Source organism: Salvelinus alpinus, chromosome 11 (assembly GCF_045679555.1).
Source record: "Salvelinus alpinus chromosome 11, SLU_Salpinus.1, whole genome shotgun sequence".
Taxonomy (NCBI): domain Eukaryota; kingdom Metazoa; phylum Chordata; class Actinopteri; order Salmoniformes; family Salmonidae; genus Salvelinus; species Salvelinus alpinus.
In genome coordinates, this window is record NC_092096.1 from 21,796,939 (window position 1) to 21,814,610 (window position 17,672).

Sequence of the window (17,672 nt, forward strand, 5' to 3'; positions counted from 1 at the left end):
TGTTTATTTATTTTAACTTGTGTGCTTTAACCATTTGTACATTGTTACAACACTGCATATATATAATATGACATTTGTAATGTCTTTATTGTTTTGAAACTTCTGTATGTGTAATGTTTACTGTTCATTTTTATTGTTTATTTGACTTTTGTATATTACCTACCTCACTTGCTTTGGCAATGTTAACACATGTTTCCCATGCCAATAAAGCCCCTTGAATTGAATTGAATTGAAATTGACACGGAGAGAGAGAGAGAGACACGGAGAGAGAGAGAGAGACACGGAGAGAGAGAGAGAGACACGGAGAGAGAGAGAGAGACACGGAGAGAGAGAGAGAGACACGGAGAGAGAGAGAGAGACACGGAGAGAGAGAGAGAGACACGGAGAGAGAGAGAGAGACACGGAGAGAGAGAGAGAGAGACACGGAGAGAGAGAGAGAGAGACACGGAGAGAGAGAGAGAGAGAGACACGGAGAGAGAGACACGGAGAGAGAGACACGGAGAGAGAGACACGGAGAGAGAGACACGGAGAGAGAGACACGGAGAGAGATACACGGAGAGAGAGACACGGAGAGAGACACGGAGAGAGACACGGAGAGAGACACAGAGGGAGAGAGAGAGACACGGAGGGAGAGAGAGAGACACGGAGGGAGAGAGAGAGACACGGAGGGAGAGAGAGAGAGACGCGGAGAGAGAGAGAGAGACACGGAGAGAGAGAGAGAGAGAGAGAGAGAGAGAGAGAGAGAGACACGGAGAGAGAGAGAGACACGGAGAGAGAGAGACACGGAGAGAGAGAGACACGGAGAGAGAGAGAGAGAGACACGGAGAGAGAGACACGGAGAGAGAGACACGGAGAGAGAGACACGGAGAGAGAGACACGGAGAGAGAGACACGGAGAGAGAGACACGGAGAGAGAGACACGGAGGGAGAGACACGGAGGGAGAGAGAGAGACACAGAGGGAGAGAGAGAGACACAGAGGGAGAGAGAGAGACACAGAGGGAGAGAGAGAGACACAGAGGGAGAGAGAGAGACACAGAGGGAGGGAGAGAGACACAGAGGGAGGGAGAGAGACACAGAGGGAGGGAGAGAGACACAGAGGGAGGGAGAGAGACACAGAGGGAGGGAGAGAGACACAGAGGGAGAGAGAGAGACACAGAGGGAGAGAGAGAGACGCCATCAGCCTCACCATCAGTTTATGCCTCTCAGCGGGTGGCAGGTACATTAGGCTAGATTGTCATATTGGATTGTCGAAAGAAGCAGTTGCAATTTGGAAAGAAATGATTGGGCCTGCCTTATGAGAAGCTGGCAGGAGGACGGATGTCACATTGGGCCTGCCTTATGAGAAGCTGGCAGGAGGACGGAGGACACATTGGGCCTGCCTTATGAGAAGCTGGCAGGAGGACGGATGTCACATTGGGCCTGCCTTATGAGAAGCTGGCAGGAGGACTGAGGACACATTGGGCCTGCCTTATGAGAAGCTGGCAGGAGGACGGATGTCACATTGGGCCTGCCTTATGAGAAGCTGGCAGGAGGACTGAGGACACATTGGGCCTGCCTTATGAGAAGCTGGCAGGAGGACGGATGTCACATTGGGCCTGCCTTATGAGAAGCTGGCAGGAGGACGGAGGACACATTGGGCCTGCCTTATGAGAAGCTGGCAGGAGGACGGATGTCACATTGGGCCTGCCTTATGAGAAGCTGGCAGGAGGACTGAGGACACATTGGGCCTGCCTTATGAGAAGCTGGCAGGAGGACGGATGTCACATTGGGCCTGCCTTATGAGAAGCTGGCAGGAGGACTGAGGACACATTGGGCCTGCCTTATGAGAAGCTGGCAGGAGGACGGATGTCACATTGGGCCTGCCTTATGAGAAGCTGGCAGGAGGACGGAGGACACATTGGAAGTTCAGCCTTGGCTCTGAACGGCATCACATATAAGTAATAATTGAAAGGGTGGAAAACCCCCAGAATGATCAAAGCCATCAGAAGGGTTGAGCTGCAGATGGCAGCATATGACCCCTGGACACGGTGCTGCCTGGCTGGCCTCCACTTTCACTTGTGACCTTTAGGCGTATGTCCTGAAGTGCCGGGCTGTGCTGGGATCTCATTGTTTATGCTGTGTGTGTTTCTGTGGGTCAGTGTCAATAGTGTGTGTGAGTGTGTGGTGTGCTTGTCCATCTGTCTCTTCCTCCCTCTGTCTATATGTTTACCTGTCCTGTCTCCCTCTGTTTCTCTCTTCCTCCCTCTGTCTATATGTTTACCTGTCCTGTCTCCCTCTGTTTCTCTCTTCCTCCCTCTGTCTATATGTTTACTTGTCATGTCCTGTCTCCCTCTGTTTCTCTCTTCCTCCCTCTGTCTATATGTTTACCTGTCCTGTCTCCCTCTGTTTCTCTCTTCCTCCCTCTGTCTATATGTTTACCTGTCCTGTCTCCCTCTGTTTCTCTCTTCCTCCCTCTGTCTATATGTTTACCTGTCATGTCCTGTCTCCCTCTGTTTCTCTCTTCCTCCCTCTGTCTATATGTTTACCTGTCATATCCTGTCTCCCTCTGTTTCTCTCTTCCTCCCTCTGTCTATATGTTTACCTGTCATGTCCTGTCTCCCTCTGTTTCTCTCTTCCTCCCTCTGTCTATATGTTTACCTGTCCTGTCTCCCTCTGTTTCTCTCTTCCTCCCCCTCTGTCTATATGTTTACCTGTCATGTCCTGTCTCCCTCTGTTTCTCTCTTCCTCCCTCTGTCTATATGTTTACCTGTCCTGTCTCCCTCTGTTTCTCTCTTCCTCCCTCTGTCTATATGTTTACTTGTCATGTCCTGTCTCCCTCTGTTTCTCTCTTCCTCCCTCTGTCTATATGTTTACCTGTCCTGTCTCCCTCTGTTTCTCTCTTCCTCCCTCTGTCTATATGTTTACTTGTCATGTCCTGTCTCCCTCTGTTTCTCTCTTCCTCCCTCTGTCTATATGTTTACTTGTCATGTCCTGTCTCCCTCTGTTTCTCTCTTCCTCCCTCTGTCTATATGTTTACTTGTCATGTCCTGTCTCCCTCTGTTTCTCTCTCCCTCCCTCTGTCTATATGTTTACTTGTCATGTCCTGTCTCCCTCTGTTTCTCTCTTCCTCCCTCTGTCTATATGTTTACCTGTCCTGTCTCCCTCTGTTTCTCTCTTCCTCCCTCTGTCTATATGTTTACCTGTCATGTCCTGTCTCCCTCTGTTTCTCTCTTCCTCCCTCTGTCTATATGTTTACCTGTCATATCCTGTCTCCCTCTGTTTCTCTCTTCCTCCCTCTGTCTATATGTTTACTTGTCATGTCCTGTCTCCCTCTGTTTCTCTCTTCCTCCCTCTGTCTATATGTTTACCTGTCATGTCCTGTCTCCCTCTGTTTCTCTCTTCCTCCCTCTGTCTATATGTTTACCTGTCATATCCTGTCTCCCTCTGTTTCTCTCTTCCTCCCTCTGTCTATATGTTTACTTGTCATGTCCTGTCTCCCTCTGTTTCTCTCTTCCTCCCTCTGTCTATATGTTTACCTGTCCTGTCTCCCTCTGTTTCTCTCTTCCTCCCTCTGTCTATATGTTTACCTGTCATGTCCTGTCTCCCTCTGTTTCTCTCTTCCTCCCTCTGTCTATATGTTTACCTGTCATGTCCTGTCTCCCTCTGTTTCTCTCTGCCTCCCCCTCTGTCTATATGTTTACCTGTCATGTCCTGTCTCCCTCTGTTTCTCTCTTCCTCCCTCTGTCTATATGTTTACCTGTCCTGTCTCCCTCTGTTTCTCTCTTCCTCCCTCTGTCTATATGTTTACATGTCCTGTCTCCCTCTGTTTCTCTCTTCCTCCCTCTGTCTATATGTTTACCTGTCCTGTCTCCCTCTGTTTCTCTCTTCCTCCCTCTGTCTATATGTTTACCTGTCATGTCCTGTCTCCCTCTGTTTCTCTCTTCCTCCCCCTCTGTCTATATGTTTACCTGTCATGTCCTGTCTCCCTCTGTTTCTCTCTTCCTCCCTCTGTCTATATGTTTACCTGTCATGTCCTGTCTCCCTCTGTTTCTCTCTTCCTCCCTCTGTCTATATGTTTACATGTCCTGTCTCCCTCTGTTTCTCTCTTCCTCCCTCTGTCTATATGTTTACCTGTCCTGTCTCCCTCTGTTTCTCTCTTCCTCCCTCTGTCTATATGTTTACCTGTCCTGTCTCCCTCTGTTTCTCTCTTCCTCCCTCTGTCTATATGTTTACCTGTCATGTCCTGTCTCCCTCTGTTTCTCTCTTCCTCCCTCTGTCTATATGTTTACCTGTCATGTCCTGTCTCCCTCTGTTTCTCTCTGCCTCCCCCTCTGTCTATATGTTTACCTGTCATGTCCTGTCTCCCTCTGTTTCTCTCTTCCTCCCTCTGTCTATATGTTTACCTGTCATGTCCTGTCTCCCTCTGTTTCTCTCTTCCTCCCTCTGTCTATATGTTTACCTGTCCTGTCTCCCTCTGTTTCTCTCTTCCTCCCTCTGTCTATATGTTTACCTGTCATGTCCTGTCTCCCTCTGTTTCTCTCTGCCTCCCCCTCTGTCTATATGTTTACCTGTCATGTCCTGTCTCCCTCTGTTTCTCTCTTCCTCCCTCTGTCTATATGTTTACCTGTCCTGTCTCCCTCTGTTTCTCTCTTCCTCCCTCTGTCTATATGTTTACCTGTCATGTCCTGTCTCCCTCTGTTTCTCTCTTCCTCCCCCTCTGTCTATATGTTTACCTGTCATGTCCTGTCTCCCTCTGTTTCTCTCTTCCTCCCTCTGTCTATATGTTTACCTGTCCTGTCTCCCTCTGTTTCTCTCTTCCTCCCTCTGTCTATATGTTTACCTGTCATGTCCTGTCTCCCTCTGTTTCTCTCTTCCTCCCCCTCTGTCTATATGTTTACCTGTCATGTCCTGTCTCCCTCTGTTTCTCTCTTCCTCCCTCTGTCTATATGTTTACATGTCCTGTCTCCCTCTGTTTCTCTCTTCCTCCCTCTGTCTATATGTTTACCTGTCCTGTCTCCCTCTGTTTCTCTCTCCCTCCCTCTGTCTATATGTTTACCTGTCCTGTCTCCCTCTGTTTCTCTCTTCCTCCCTCTGTCTATATGTTTACCTGTCATGTCCTGTCTCCCTCTGTTTCTCTCTTCCTCCCTCTGTCTATATGTTTACCATGTCCTGTCTCCCTCTGTTTCTCTCTTCCTCCCTCTGTCTATATGTTTACCTGTCATGTCCTGTCTCCCTCTGTTTCTCTCTTCCTCCCTCTGTCTATATGTTTACCTGTCCTGTCTCCCTCTGTTTCTCTCTTCCTCCCTCTGTCTATATGTTTACCTGTCATGTCCTGTCTCCCTCTGTTTCTCTCTTCCTCCCTCTGTCTATATGTTTACCTGTCATGTCCTGTCTCCCTCTGTTTCTCTCTGCCTCCCCCTCTGTCTATATGTTTACCTGTCATGTCCTGTCTCCCTCTGTTTCTCTCTTCCTCCCTCTGTCTATATGTTTACCTGTCCTGTCTCCCTCTGTTTCTCTCTTCCTCCCTCTGTCTATATGTTTACATGTCCTGTCTCCCTCTGTTTCTCTCTTCCTCCCTCTGTCTATATGTTTACCTGTCCTGTCTCCCTCTGTTTCTCTCTTCCTCCCTCTGTCTATATGTTTACCTGTCATGTCCTGTCTCCCTCTGTTTCTCTCTTCCTCCCCCTCTGTCTATATGTTTACCTGTCATGTCCTGTCTCCCTCTGTTTCTCTCTTCCTCCCTCTGTCTATATGTTTACCTGTCATGTCCTGTCTCCCTCTGTTTCTCTCTTCCTCCCTCTGTCTATATGTTTACATGTCCTGTCTCCCTCTGTTTCTCTCTTCCTCCCTCTGTCTATATGTTTACCTGTCCTGTCTCCCTCTGTTTCTCTCTTCCTCCCTCTGTCTATATGTTTACCTGTCATGTCCTGTCTCCCTCTGTTTCTCTCTTCCTCCCTCTGTCTATATGTTTACCTGTCATGTCCTGTCTCCCTCTGTTTCTCTCTGCCTCCCCCTCTGTCTATATGTTTACCTGTCATGTCCTGTCTCCCTCTGTTTCTCTCTTCCTCCCTCTGTCTATATGTTTACCTGTCCTGTCTCCCTCTGTTTCTCTCTTCCTCCCTCTGTCTATATGTTTACATGTCCTGTCTCCCTCTGTTTCTCTCTTCCTCCCTCTGTCTATATGTTTACCTGTCATGTCCTGTCTCCCTCTGTTTCTCTCTGCCTCCCCCTCTGTCTATATGTTTACCTGTCATGTCCTGTCTCCCTCTGTTTCTCTCTTCCTCCCTCTGTCTATATGTTTACCTGTCCTGTCTCCCTCTGTTTCTCTCTTCCTCCCTCTGTCTATATGTTTACCTGTCATGTCCTGTCTCCCTCTGTTTCTCTCTTCCTCCCTCTGTCTATATGTTTACCTGTCCTGTCTCCCTCTGTTTCTCTCTTCCTCCCTCTGTCTATATGTTTACCTGTCCTGTCTCCCTCTGTTTCTCTCTTCCTCCCTCTGTCTATATGTTTACCTGTCATGTCCTGTCTCCCTCTGTTTCTCTCTTCCTCCCTCTGTCTATATGTTTACCTGTCATGTCCTGTCTCCCTCTGTTTCTCTCTCCCTCCCTCTGTCTATATGTTTACCTGTCATGTCCTGTCTCCCTCTGTTTCTCTCTTCCTCCCTCTGTCTATATGTTTACCTGTCATGTCCTGTCTCCCTCTGTTTCTCTCTTCCTCCCTCTGTCTATATGTTTACCTGTCCTGTCTCCCTCTGTTTCTCTCTTCCTCCCTCTGTCTATATGTTTACATGTCCTGTCTCCCTCTGTTTCTCTCTTCCTCCCTCTGTCTATATGTTTACCTGTCATGTCCTGTCTCCCTCTGTTTCTCTCTTCCTCCCTCTGTCTATATGTTTACCTGTCCTGTCTCCCTCTGTTTCTCTCTCCCTCCCTCTTGTCTATATGTTTACCTGTCATGTCCTGTCTCCCTCTGTTTCTCTCTTCCTCCCTCTGTCTATATGTTTACCTGTCATGTCATGTCTCCCTCTGTTTCTCTCTTCCTCCCTCTGTCTATATGTTTACCTGTCATGTCCTGTCTCCCTCTGTTTCTCTCTTCCTCCCTCTGTCTATATGTTTACCTGTCATGTCCTGTCTCCCTCTGTTTCTCTCTTCCTCCCTCTGTCTATATGTTTACCTGTCATGTCATGTCTCCCTCTGTTTCTCTCTCCCTCCCTCTGTCTATATGTTTACCTGTCATGTCCTGTCTCCCTCTGTTTCTCTCTTCCTCCCTCTGTCTATATGTTTACATGTCCTGTCTCCCTCTGTTTCTCTCTTCCTCCCCCTCTGTCTATATGTTTACCTGTCCTGTCTCCCTCTGTTTCTCTCTTCCTCCCTCTGTCTATATGTTTACCTGTCCTGTCTCCCTCTGTTTCTCTCTTCCTCCCTCTGTCTATATGTTTACCTGTCCTGTCTCCCTCTGTTTCTCTCTTCCTCCCTCTGTCTATATGTTTACATGTCCTGTCTCCCTCTGTTTCTCTCTTCCTCCCTCTGTCTATATGTTTACCTGTCATGTCCTGTCTCCCTCTGTTTCTCTCTCCCTCCCTCTGTCTATATGTTTACCTGTCCTGTCTCCCTCTGTTTCTCTCTTCCTCCCTCTGTCTATATGTTTACCTGTCATGTCCTGTCTCCCTCTGTTTCTCTCTTCCTCCCTCTGTCTATATGTTTACCTGTCATGTCATGTCTCCCTCTGTTTCTCTCTCCCTCCCTCTGTCTATATGTTTACCTGTCATGTCCTGTCTCCCTCTGTTTCTCTCTTCCTCCCTCTGTCTATATGTTTACCTGTCATGTCATGTCTCCCTCTGTTTCTCTCTCCCTCCCTCTGTCTATATGTTTACCTGTCATGTCCTGTCTCCCTCTGTTTCTCTCTTCCTCCCTCTGTCTATATGTTTACCTGTCATGTCATGTCTCCCTCTGTTTCTCTCTTCCTCCCTCTGTCTATATGTTTACCTGTCATGTCCTGTCTCCCTCTGTTTCTCTCTTCCTCCCTCTGTCTATATGTTTACCTGTCCTGTCTCCCTCTGTTTCTCTCTCCCTCCCTCTGTCTATATGTTTACCTGTCATGTCCTGTCTCCCTCTGTTTCTCTCTTCCTCCCTCTGTCTATATGTTTACCTGTCCTGTCTCCCTCTGTTTCTCTCTTCCTCCCTCTGTCTATATGTTTACCTGTCCTGTCTCCCTCTGTTTCTCTCTTCCTCCCTCTGTCTATATGTTTACCTGTCATGTCCTGTCTCCCTCTGTTTCTCTCTTCCTCCCTCTGTCTATATGTTTACCTGTCCTGTCTCCCTCTGTTTCTCTCTTCCTCCCTCTGTCTATATGTTTACCTGTCCTGTCTCCCTCTGTTTCTCTCTTCCTCCCTCTGTCTATATGTTTACCTGTCATGTCCTGTCTCCCTCTGTTTCTCTCTTCCTCCCTCTGTCTATATGTTTACCTGTCATGTCCTGTCTCCCTCTGTTTCTCTCTTCCTCCCTCTTGTCTATATGTTTACCTGTCATGTCCTGTCTCCCTCTGTTTCTCTCTTCCTCCCTCTTGTCTATATGTTTACCTGTCCTGTCTCCCTCTGTTTCTCTCTTCCTCCCTCTGTCTATATGTTTACCTGTTATGTCCTGTCTCTTAACCCTCTGTTTCTCTCTTCCACAGACATGCAGAGCTCTGAGCATCTCTAACAGGCAGCACTCTGTGGAACCATGGACTGTTCTTGTTCTGAGTCCCAGTCCCAGTCCCAGTCCCAGGGCGACGGCGAGAAAGCTCTGGTGAGTACAAGCCCCACCCCTCCTCTCTTGCGCAGGGAAATGTCACCTCACAACTCGAAGGAGCATCACGTCCCTTTTGTCTGGACTGAGGTCTATTAGCTCTGGGCTTCTTGTCTTGTAAAGCCCAGTTATAAAGCCTTCGTCTTATTCTGCTGCTCATGGTCCTGGATGTCTTCCTCATTGGTGGCTTTGTCTTATGTAATGTCCTTATCAGTGATGATGACAGGGGTGTGTTCAGTTCAGGGCTCTGTGTCTGAATGAAGGCCTATGGTGCTCATGTTCCTAGCCTGCTTTGACAGTCCCACACTGAGTCACGGTTTCAGACACTTGTGCCGGACATTAAAGGTCACTTAGCCTCTCACTTTCATGCCTCGTGGGAATGCCAACAGCAGAGAGAGAGGAATATGAAGAGGTGAACGAATGATGAAGACGAAAACCTGGAGAAGATCAAACCTGTCTAGTCCTTTCGCATACACACCATGTCCACATACACACTACACACCATGTCCACATACACACTACACACCATGTCCACATACACACCATGTCCACACTACACACCATTTCCACGTACACACTACACACCATGTCCACATACACACTACACACCATGTCCACATACACACCATGTCCACATACACACTACACACCATGTCCACATACACACCATGTCCACATACACACTACACACCATGTCCACATACACACCATGTCCACATACACACTACACACCATGTCCACACTACACACCATTTCCACGTACACACTACACACCATGTCCACATACACACTACACACCATGTCCACATACACACCATGTCCACATACACACTACACACCATGTCCACATACACACCATGTCCACATACACACTACACACCATGTCCACATACACACCATGTCCACATACACACTACACACCATGTCCACATACACACTACACACCATGTCCACGTACACACTACACACCATGTCCACGTACACACTACACACCATGTCCACGTACACACCATGTCCATGTACACACTGCACACCATGTCCACGTACACACTGCACACCATGTCCACGTACACACTGCACACCATGTCCACGTACACACTACACACCATGTCCACATACACACCATGTCCACATACACACCATGTCCACGTACACACTACACACCATGTCCACGTACACACTACACACCATGTCCACGTGCACACTACACACCATGTCCACGTACACACTACACACCATGTCCACACTACACACCATTTCCACGTACACACTACACACCATGTCCACATACACACTACACACCATGTCCACATACACACCATGTCCACATACACACTACACACCATGTCCACATACACACCATGTCCACATACACACTACACACCATGTCCACATACACACCATGTCCACATACACACTACACACCATGTCCACATACACACCATGTCCACATACACACTACACACCATGTCTACGTACACACTACACACCATGTCCACATACACACTACACACCATGTCTACGTACACACTACACACCATGTCCACGTACACACTACACACCATGTCCACGTACACACCATGTCCACGTACACACTGCACACCATGTCCACGTACACACTGCACACCATGTCCACGTACACACTGCGCACCATGTCCACGTACACACTGCGCACCATGTCCACGTACACACTACACACCATGTCCACGTACACACTACACACCATGTCCACGTACACACTACACACCATGTCCACGTACACACTACACACCATGTCCACGTACACACTACACACCATGTCCACGTACACACTACACACCATGTCCACGTACACACTACACACCATGTCCACGTACACACCACACACCATGTCCACGTACACACTACACACCATGTCCACGTACACACCATGTCCACGTACACACTACACACCATGTCCACGTACACACTACACACCATGTCCACGTACACACTACACACCATGTCCACGTACACACTACACACCATGTCCACGTACACACTACACACCGCGTACACACTACACACCGCGTACACACTACACACCGCGTACACACCACGTACACACCACGTACACACCACGTCCACGTACACACCACGTCCACACTACACACCATGTCCACGTACACACTACACACCATGTCCACGTACATACTACACACCATGTCCACATACACACCATGTCCACACTACACACCATTTCCACGTACACACTACACACCATGTCCACATACACACTACACACCATGTCCACATACACACCATGTCCACATACACACTACACACCATGTCCACATACACACCATGTCCACATACACACTACACACCATGTCCACATACACACCATGTCCACATACACACTACACACCATGTCCACATACACACCATGTCCACATACACACCATGTCCACGTACACACTACACACCATGTCCACGTACACACTACACACCATGTCCACGTACACACTACACACCATGTCCACGTACACACTACACACCATGTCCACACTACACACCATTTCCACGTACACACTACACACCATGTCCACATACACACTACACACCATGTCCACATACACACCATGTCCACATACACACCATGTCCACGTACACACTACACACCATGTCCACGTACACACTACACACCATGTCCACGTACACACTACACACCATGTCCACGTACACACTACACACCATGTCCACACTACACACCATGTCCACGTACACACTACACACCATGTCCACGTACACACCATGTCCACGTACACACTACACACCATGTCCACGTACACACTACGCACCATGTCCAGGTACACACTACACACCATGTCCACGTACACACTACACACCATGTCCACGTACACACTACACACCATGTCCACGTACACACTACACACCATGTCCACGTACACACTACACACCGCGTACACACTACACACCGCGTACACACTACACACCGCGTACACACTACACACCGCGTACACACCACGTACACACCACGTCCACGTACACACCACGTCCACGTACACACCACGTCCACACTACACACCATGTCCACGTACACACTACACACCATGTCCACGTACATACTACACACCATGTCCACGTACACACCATGTCCACGTACACACCACGTCCACGTACACACCACGTACACACCACGTCCACGTACACACCACGTCCACGTACACACCACGTCCACGTACACACCACGTCCACGTACACACCACGTCCACGTACACACCACGTACACACCACGTCCACGTACACACCACGTCCACGTACACACCACGTCCACGTACACACCACGTCCCTGTACACACCACGTCCCTGTACACACCACGTCCACGTACATACTACACACCACGTCCACGTACATACTACACACCATGTCCACGTACATACTACACACCATGTCCACGTACATACTACACACCATGTCCACGTACACACTACACACCATGTCCACACTACACACCATGTCCACGTACACACTACGCACCATGTCCAGGTACACACTACACACCATGTCCACGTACACACTACACACCATGTCCACGTACACACTACACACCATGTCCACGTACACACTACACACCATGTCCACGTACACACTACACACCATGTCCACGTACACACTACACACCATGTCCACGTACACACTACACACCACGTACACACTACACACCATGTCCACGTACACACCATGTCCACGTACACACCACACACCATGTCCACGTACACACTACACACCATGTCCACGTACACACTACACACCGTGTCCACATACACACCGTGTCCACGTACACACTACACACCATGTCCACGTACACACTACACACCGTGTCCACGTACACACCGTGTCCACATACACACCATGTCCCCTCCTCCTGCTTGCTGTGTGCACTGTGTACCTTCCCACTCCACAGACACCACCCCCCCCCCCCCTCCTCTTGCTGTGTGCACTGTGTACCTTCCCACTCCACAGACACCAACCCCCCCCCCCCCCCCTCCTCCTGCTGTGTGTACTGTGTACCTTCCCACTCCACAGACACCAACCCCCCCCCCCCCCCCTGCTGTGTGTATTGTGTACCTTCCCACTCCACAGACACCAACCCCCCCCCTCCTCCTGCTGTGTGTATTGTGTACCTTCACACTCCACAGACACCAACCCCCCCCCCTCCTCCTGCTGTGTGTACTGTGTACCTTCCCACTCCACAGACACCAACCCTCCCCTCCTCCTGCTGTGTGTACTGTGTCCCTTCCCACTCCACAGACACCAACCCCCCCCCTCCTCCTGCTGTGTGTACTGTGCAGCCTGCTACAATAAGTGAGTCATTATTAGTGGATGTTGTTAATGGTTCTGGTTACATAAAAGGTCATTTTCATCGACAGATCAGTGATCTGAATTCATTAGATTATTGCTGACTGTTTGAAATGCAGTGTATTGACCTTTAATTGTGCAACAAGGCTTATCTAGAGAGAACGTTTAAAATATCGAGATATATATCGGGAATCGCCGATACATTTAAAAATCTATATTTGTAATGATTTTTCGGCCTTATCGCTCAGCCCTAAGCCTTCTGCTATTGGAGAAACAGTATCTCAACTTCATCATAATCCTCATTGGCTTTTCTTGCAGCGGGTGTGAAGGCAATAAACTCCAGATGAGTGCTGTGATGACAGTCTCTGCTCAGGGGTTTCACACACTGGCGTCCGTGGGATTATACAGTAACAGGACAAAGACCCTGTCTGAGCCTCCCGAGTGGCGCAGCGGTCCAAGGCGCTGGAGGCGTCAATACAGATCCGGGTTCCATCCCGGGCTGTGTTGCAGCCGGCCGCGACCGGGGGACTCATGAGGCGGCACACAATTGGCCCAGCGTCGTCCGGGTTAAGGGAGGGTTTGGCCGGCTGGGATGTCCTCGTCCCATCGCGCTCTAGCAACTCCTTGTGGCGGCCGGGCGCCTGCAAGCTGACTTCGGTCGCCAGCTCTCCCGAATCCGTACGGGAGTTGCAGCGATGGGACAAGACTGTAACTACCGAAATTGGGGAGAAAAAGGGGTAAAAAGTACCCCCCCCCCCAAAAAAAGACCCTGTCTTCGTCCCAAATGACACCCTATTCACTGCAGTACTTTAGACCAGAACCCTATGGGGCAAAGTAGTGCACTATATAGGGAATAGGGTGCCATTTGGGGCAGATATCCTTTATATTCCTCTCAGCTAATGAGGGAGCAGGTTAGACTTTAATTGTTGGAGTATTTCAGTGTGGGAGTTTCTCTGAATGGTCAGTGTGGGAGTTTCTCTGAATGGTCAGTGTGGGAGTTTCTCTGAATGGTCAGTGTGGGAGTTTCTCTGAATGGTCAGTGTGGGAGTTTCTCTGAATGGTCTCCCGAGACTGCGATGCCGACCAAGTGCGTTCCTACGGTCCACAAATGACGAGCTGCTGTTGTGGCATGACTGCACAAGACTCCCCAGCGGGTTTATTGTGGATGCTGGTTCTTGCTGTTGTTTACTGAAACATGAGGGGGATTAGCAGCAAACACAAAAACAAAGATCAGGGTAGCTGGGATTGTCTCCAACAACAGACTGTCCCAAATGATCTGCACAGTAAGGAACAGTTTATTGAAGGCTTTCAGTGGTCTGGGCTGGAGTCCAGGTTCTGACAGACCACTTCCAGCATCCTCTATTAGGTTGGTTCCCTTAGTCACTTATACTAGACCTACCTTTGGAAACACACACACACACACACACACACACACACACACACACACACACACACACACACACACACACACACACACACTCCTAATGCAGTAGCAGTAAATTGTGCAGGTTGAGTAATAGAGGTCTTCCCGTGATGGTGAACAGAAGAAAAGGAATGGAACGTTTCTTCTTCTCTCTTTGTAACAATGACAGACAGGGAAGAGTCCATAAGAAAGGCCTCTATTGATGTCTCTTCCCTGGTTGACAACAGGTCTAATTCTACAGTTATATAGGACACAACACAGCCCTAGTTGATTGGTTGACAACAGATCTAATTCTACAGTTATATAGGACACAACACAGCCCTAGTTGATTGGTTGACAACAGATCTAATTCTACAGTTATATAGGACACAACACAGCTCTAGTTGATTGGTTGACAACAGATCTAATTCTACAGTTATATAGGACACAATGCAGCTCTAATTGATTGGTTGACAACAGGTCTAATTCTACAGTTATATAGGACACAACACAGCACTAGTTGATTGGTTGACAACAGATCTAATTCTACAGTTATATAGGACACAACACAGCTCTAGTTGATTGGTTGACAACAGGTCTAATTCTACAGTTATATAGGACACAACACAGCTCTAGTTGATTGGTTGACAACAGGTCTAATTCTACAGTTATATAGGACACAACACAGCTCTAGTTGATTGGTTGACAACAGGTCTAATTCTACAGTTATATAGGACACAACACAGCACTAATTGATTGGTTGACAACAGATCTAATTCTACAGTTATATAGGACACAATGCAGCTCTAATTGATTGGTTGACAACAGGTCTAATTCTACAGTTATATAGGACACAACACAGCTCTAGTTGATTGGTTGACAACAGATCTAATTCTACAGTTATATAGGACACAATGCAGCTCTAATTGATTGGTTGACAACAGGTCTAATTCTACAGTTATATAGGACACAACACAGCACTAGTTGATTGGTTGACAACAGATCTAATTCTACAGTTATATAGGACACAAAACAGCCCTAGTTGATTGGTTGACAACAGGTCTAATTCTACAGTTATATAGGACACAACACAGCCCTAGTTGATTGGTTGACAACAGATCTAATTCTACAGTTATATAGGACACAACACAGCCCTAGTTGATTGGTTGACAACAGATCTAATTCTACAGTTATATAGGACACAAAACAGCCCTAGTTGATTGGTTGACAACAGATCTAATTCTACAGTTATATAGGACACAACACAGCCCTAGTTGATTGAATGTCTCTCAGACTAGAGATGCCTCCCAAATGGTGCCCTGTCCCCTATATAGGGTAGTGCACTAGTTTAGACATGCTCTCTCTGGGCCCAGGTCAAAAGTATGTAGGGAATAAGCCTGGTGTGGGCTGTCTCATGCTCTCCTAAAACATCCTCTGTGAATTACAGTCATTCTCCCAGGCGTAGGCCCTTCTTTAGGAGCCGTATATCAATGTCCCCCCCCCCCCCCCCCATATTAGCAGAACATTGAGTTTCCTGTGCGCTTCGTAGCACTAAGATCATTTAAGTCCATTGTAGGCAATGGATGAAAGACCATCTTAGTGACTCCAAGCTTTGGGTGAACAGTTCAGTAGATACCTGTTCCATCACTGCTGAGAGGTAGTCACTGTTAAGATAACACTGCTGAGAGGTAGTCACTGGTAAGATAACACTGCTGAGAGGTAGTCACTGGTAAGATAACACTGCTGAGAGGTAGTCACTGGTAAGATAACACTGCTGAGAGGTAGTCACTGGTAAGATAACACTGCTGAGAGGTAGTCACTGGTAAGATAACACTGCTGAGAGGTAGTCACTGGTAAGATAACACTGCTGAGAGGTAGTCACTGGTAAGATAACACTGCTGAGAGGTAGTCACTGGTAAGATAACACTGCTGAGAGGTAGTCACTGGTAAGATAACACTGCTGAGTGGTAGTCACTGTTAAGATAACACTGCTGAGAGGTAGTCACTGTTAAGATAACACTGCTGAGAGGTAGTCACTGTTAAGATAACACTGCTGAGAGGTAGTCACTGTTAAGATAACACTGCTGAGAGGTAGTCACTGTTAAGATAACACTGCTGAGAGGTAGTCACTGTTAAGATAACACTGCTGAGAGGTAGTCACTGTTAAGATAACACTGCTGAGTGGTAGTCACTGTTAAGATAACACTGCTGAGTGGTAGTCACTGTTAAGATAACACTGCTGAGTGGTAGTCACTGTTAAGATAACACTGCTGAGTGGTAGTCACTGTTAAGATAACACTGCTGAGTGGTAGTCACTGTTAAGATAACACTGCTGAGTGGTAGTCACTGTTAAGATAACACTGCTGAGAGGTAGTCACTGTTAAGATAACACTGCTGAGTGGTAGTCACTGGTAAGATAACACTGCTGAGAGGTAGTCACTGGTAAGGTAACACTGCTGAGAGGTAGTCACTGGTAAGGTAACACTGCAGAGAGGTAGTCACTGGTAAGGTAACACTGCAGAGAGGTAGTCACTGTTAAGGTAACACTGCTGAGAGGTAGTCACTGTTAAGGGAAGGTACTCACACCAGGCATCCCACAATAACCACTGGTCTGTTTAAGAAGCTGACAGGTTTAGTTTTGTTCCTGTATTTCATGGGAATTTTCACAAGTTTACTGAACTTGAGGTCAGTTCTGGGCGTGTGCTTGTACGCCTTTGTGTGTCAGTACGAGTGATGTGAGGCCTTCTGGTTTGTTTAGGTCTTAACCCTTTACTGGTCGGACAATAGCGTAAATGCCAGTATCCCGTTTCCATGGACCTAGTGCATCAGACAGTCTGGATGTGTCCCATTTAGGGTGCCATTTGGGACGCAGATTCCCTGTCAGTCCATCAACTGTAATTATGATGAAGTTGGTGCTGTGCTGGTCTGCTCTGCTCGACTAATGGTATCTTTACTCATCTCAGTTGGGCTGGTGGAGTCCTCTAGACTAATGGTATCTGGACTCATCTCAGTTGGGCTGGTGGAGTCCTCTAGACTAATGGAATCTGGACTCATCTCAGTTGGGCTGGTGGAGTCCTCTAGACTAATGGAATCTGGACTCATCTCAGTTGGGCTGGTGGAGTCCTCTAGACTAATGGAATCTGGACTCATCTCAGTTGGGCTGGTA

General features: G+C 48.0%; 1 protein-coding gene across 7 annotated transcripts in view; it reads left to right on the forward strand.

Moving 5' to 3' along the window:
- Positions 1 to 17,672, forward strand: part of osbpl8 (oxysterol binding protein-like 8) — a 152,150-nt gene that overhangs the window by 27,990 nt on the left and 106,488 nt on the right. For all 7 annotated transcript variants that reach the window (XM_071332062.1, XM_071332067.1, XM_071332069.1 and 4 more), the window contains exon 3: positions 8,650 to 8,762. In XM_071332062.1, coding sequence (XP_071188163.1) covers positions 8,697 to 8,762 — 66 coding nt within the window. In that variant the 5' untranslated portion in view covers positions 8,650 to 8,696. The remainder of the gene's footprint in view (positions 1 to 8,649; positions 8,763 to 17,672) is intronic.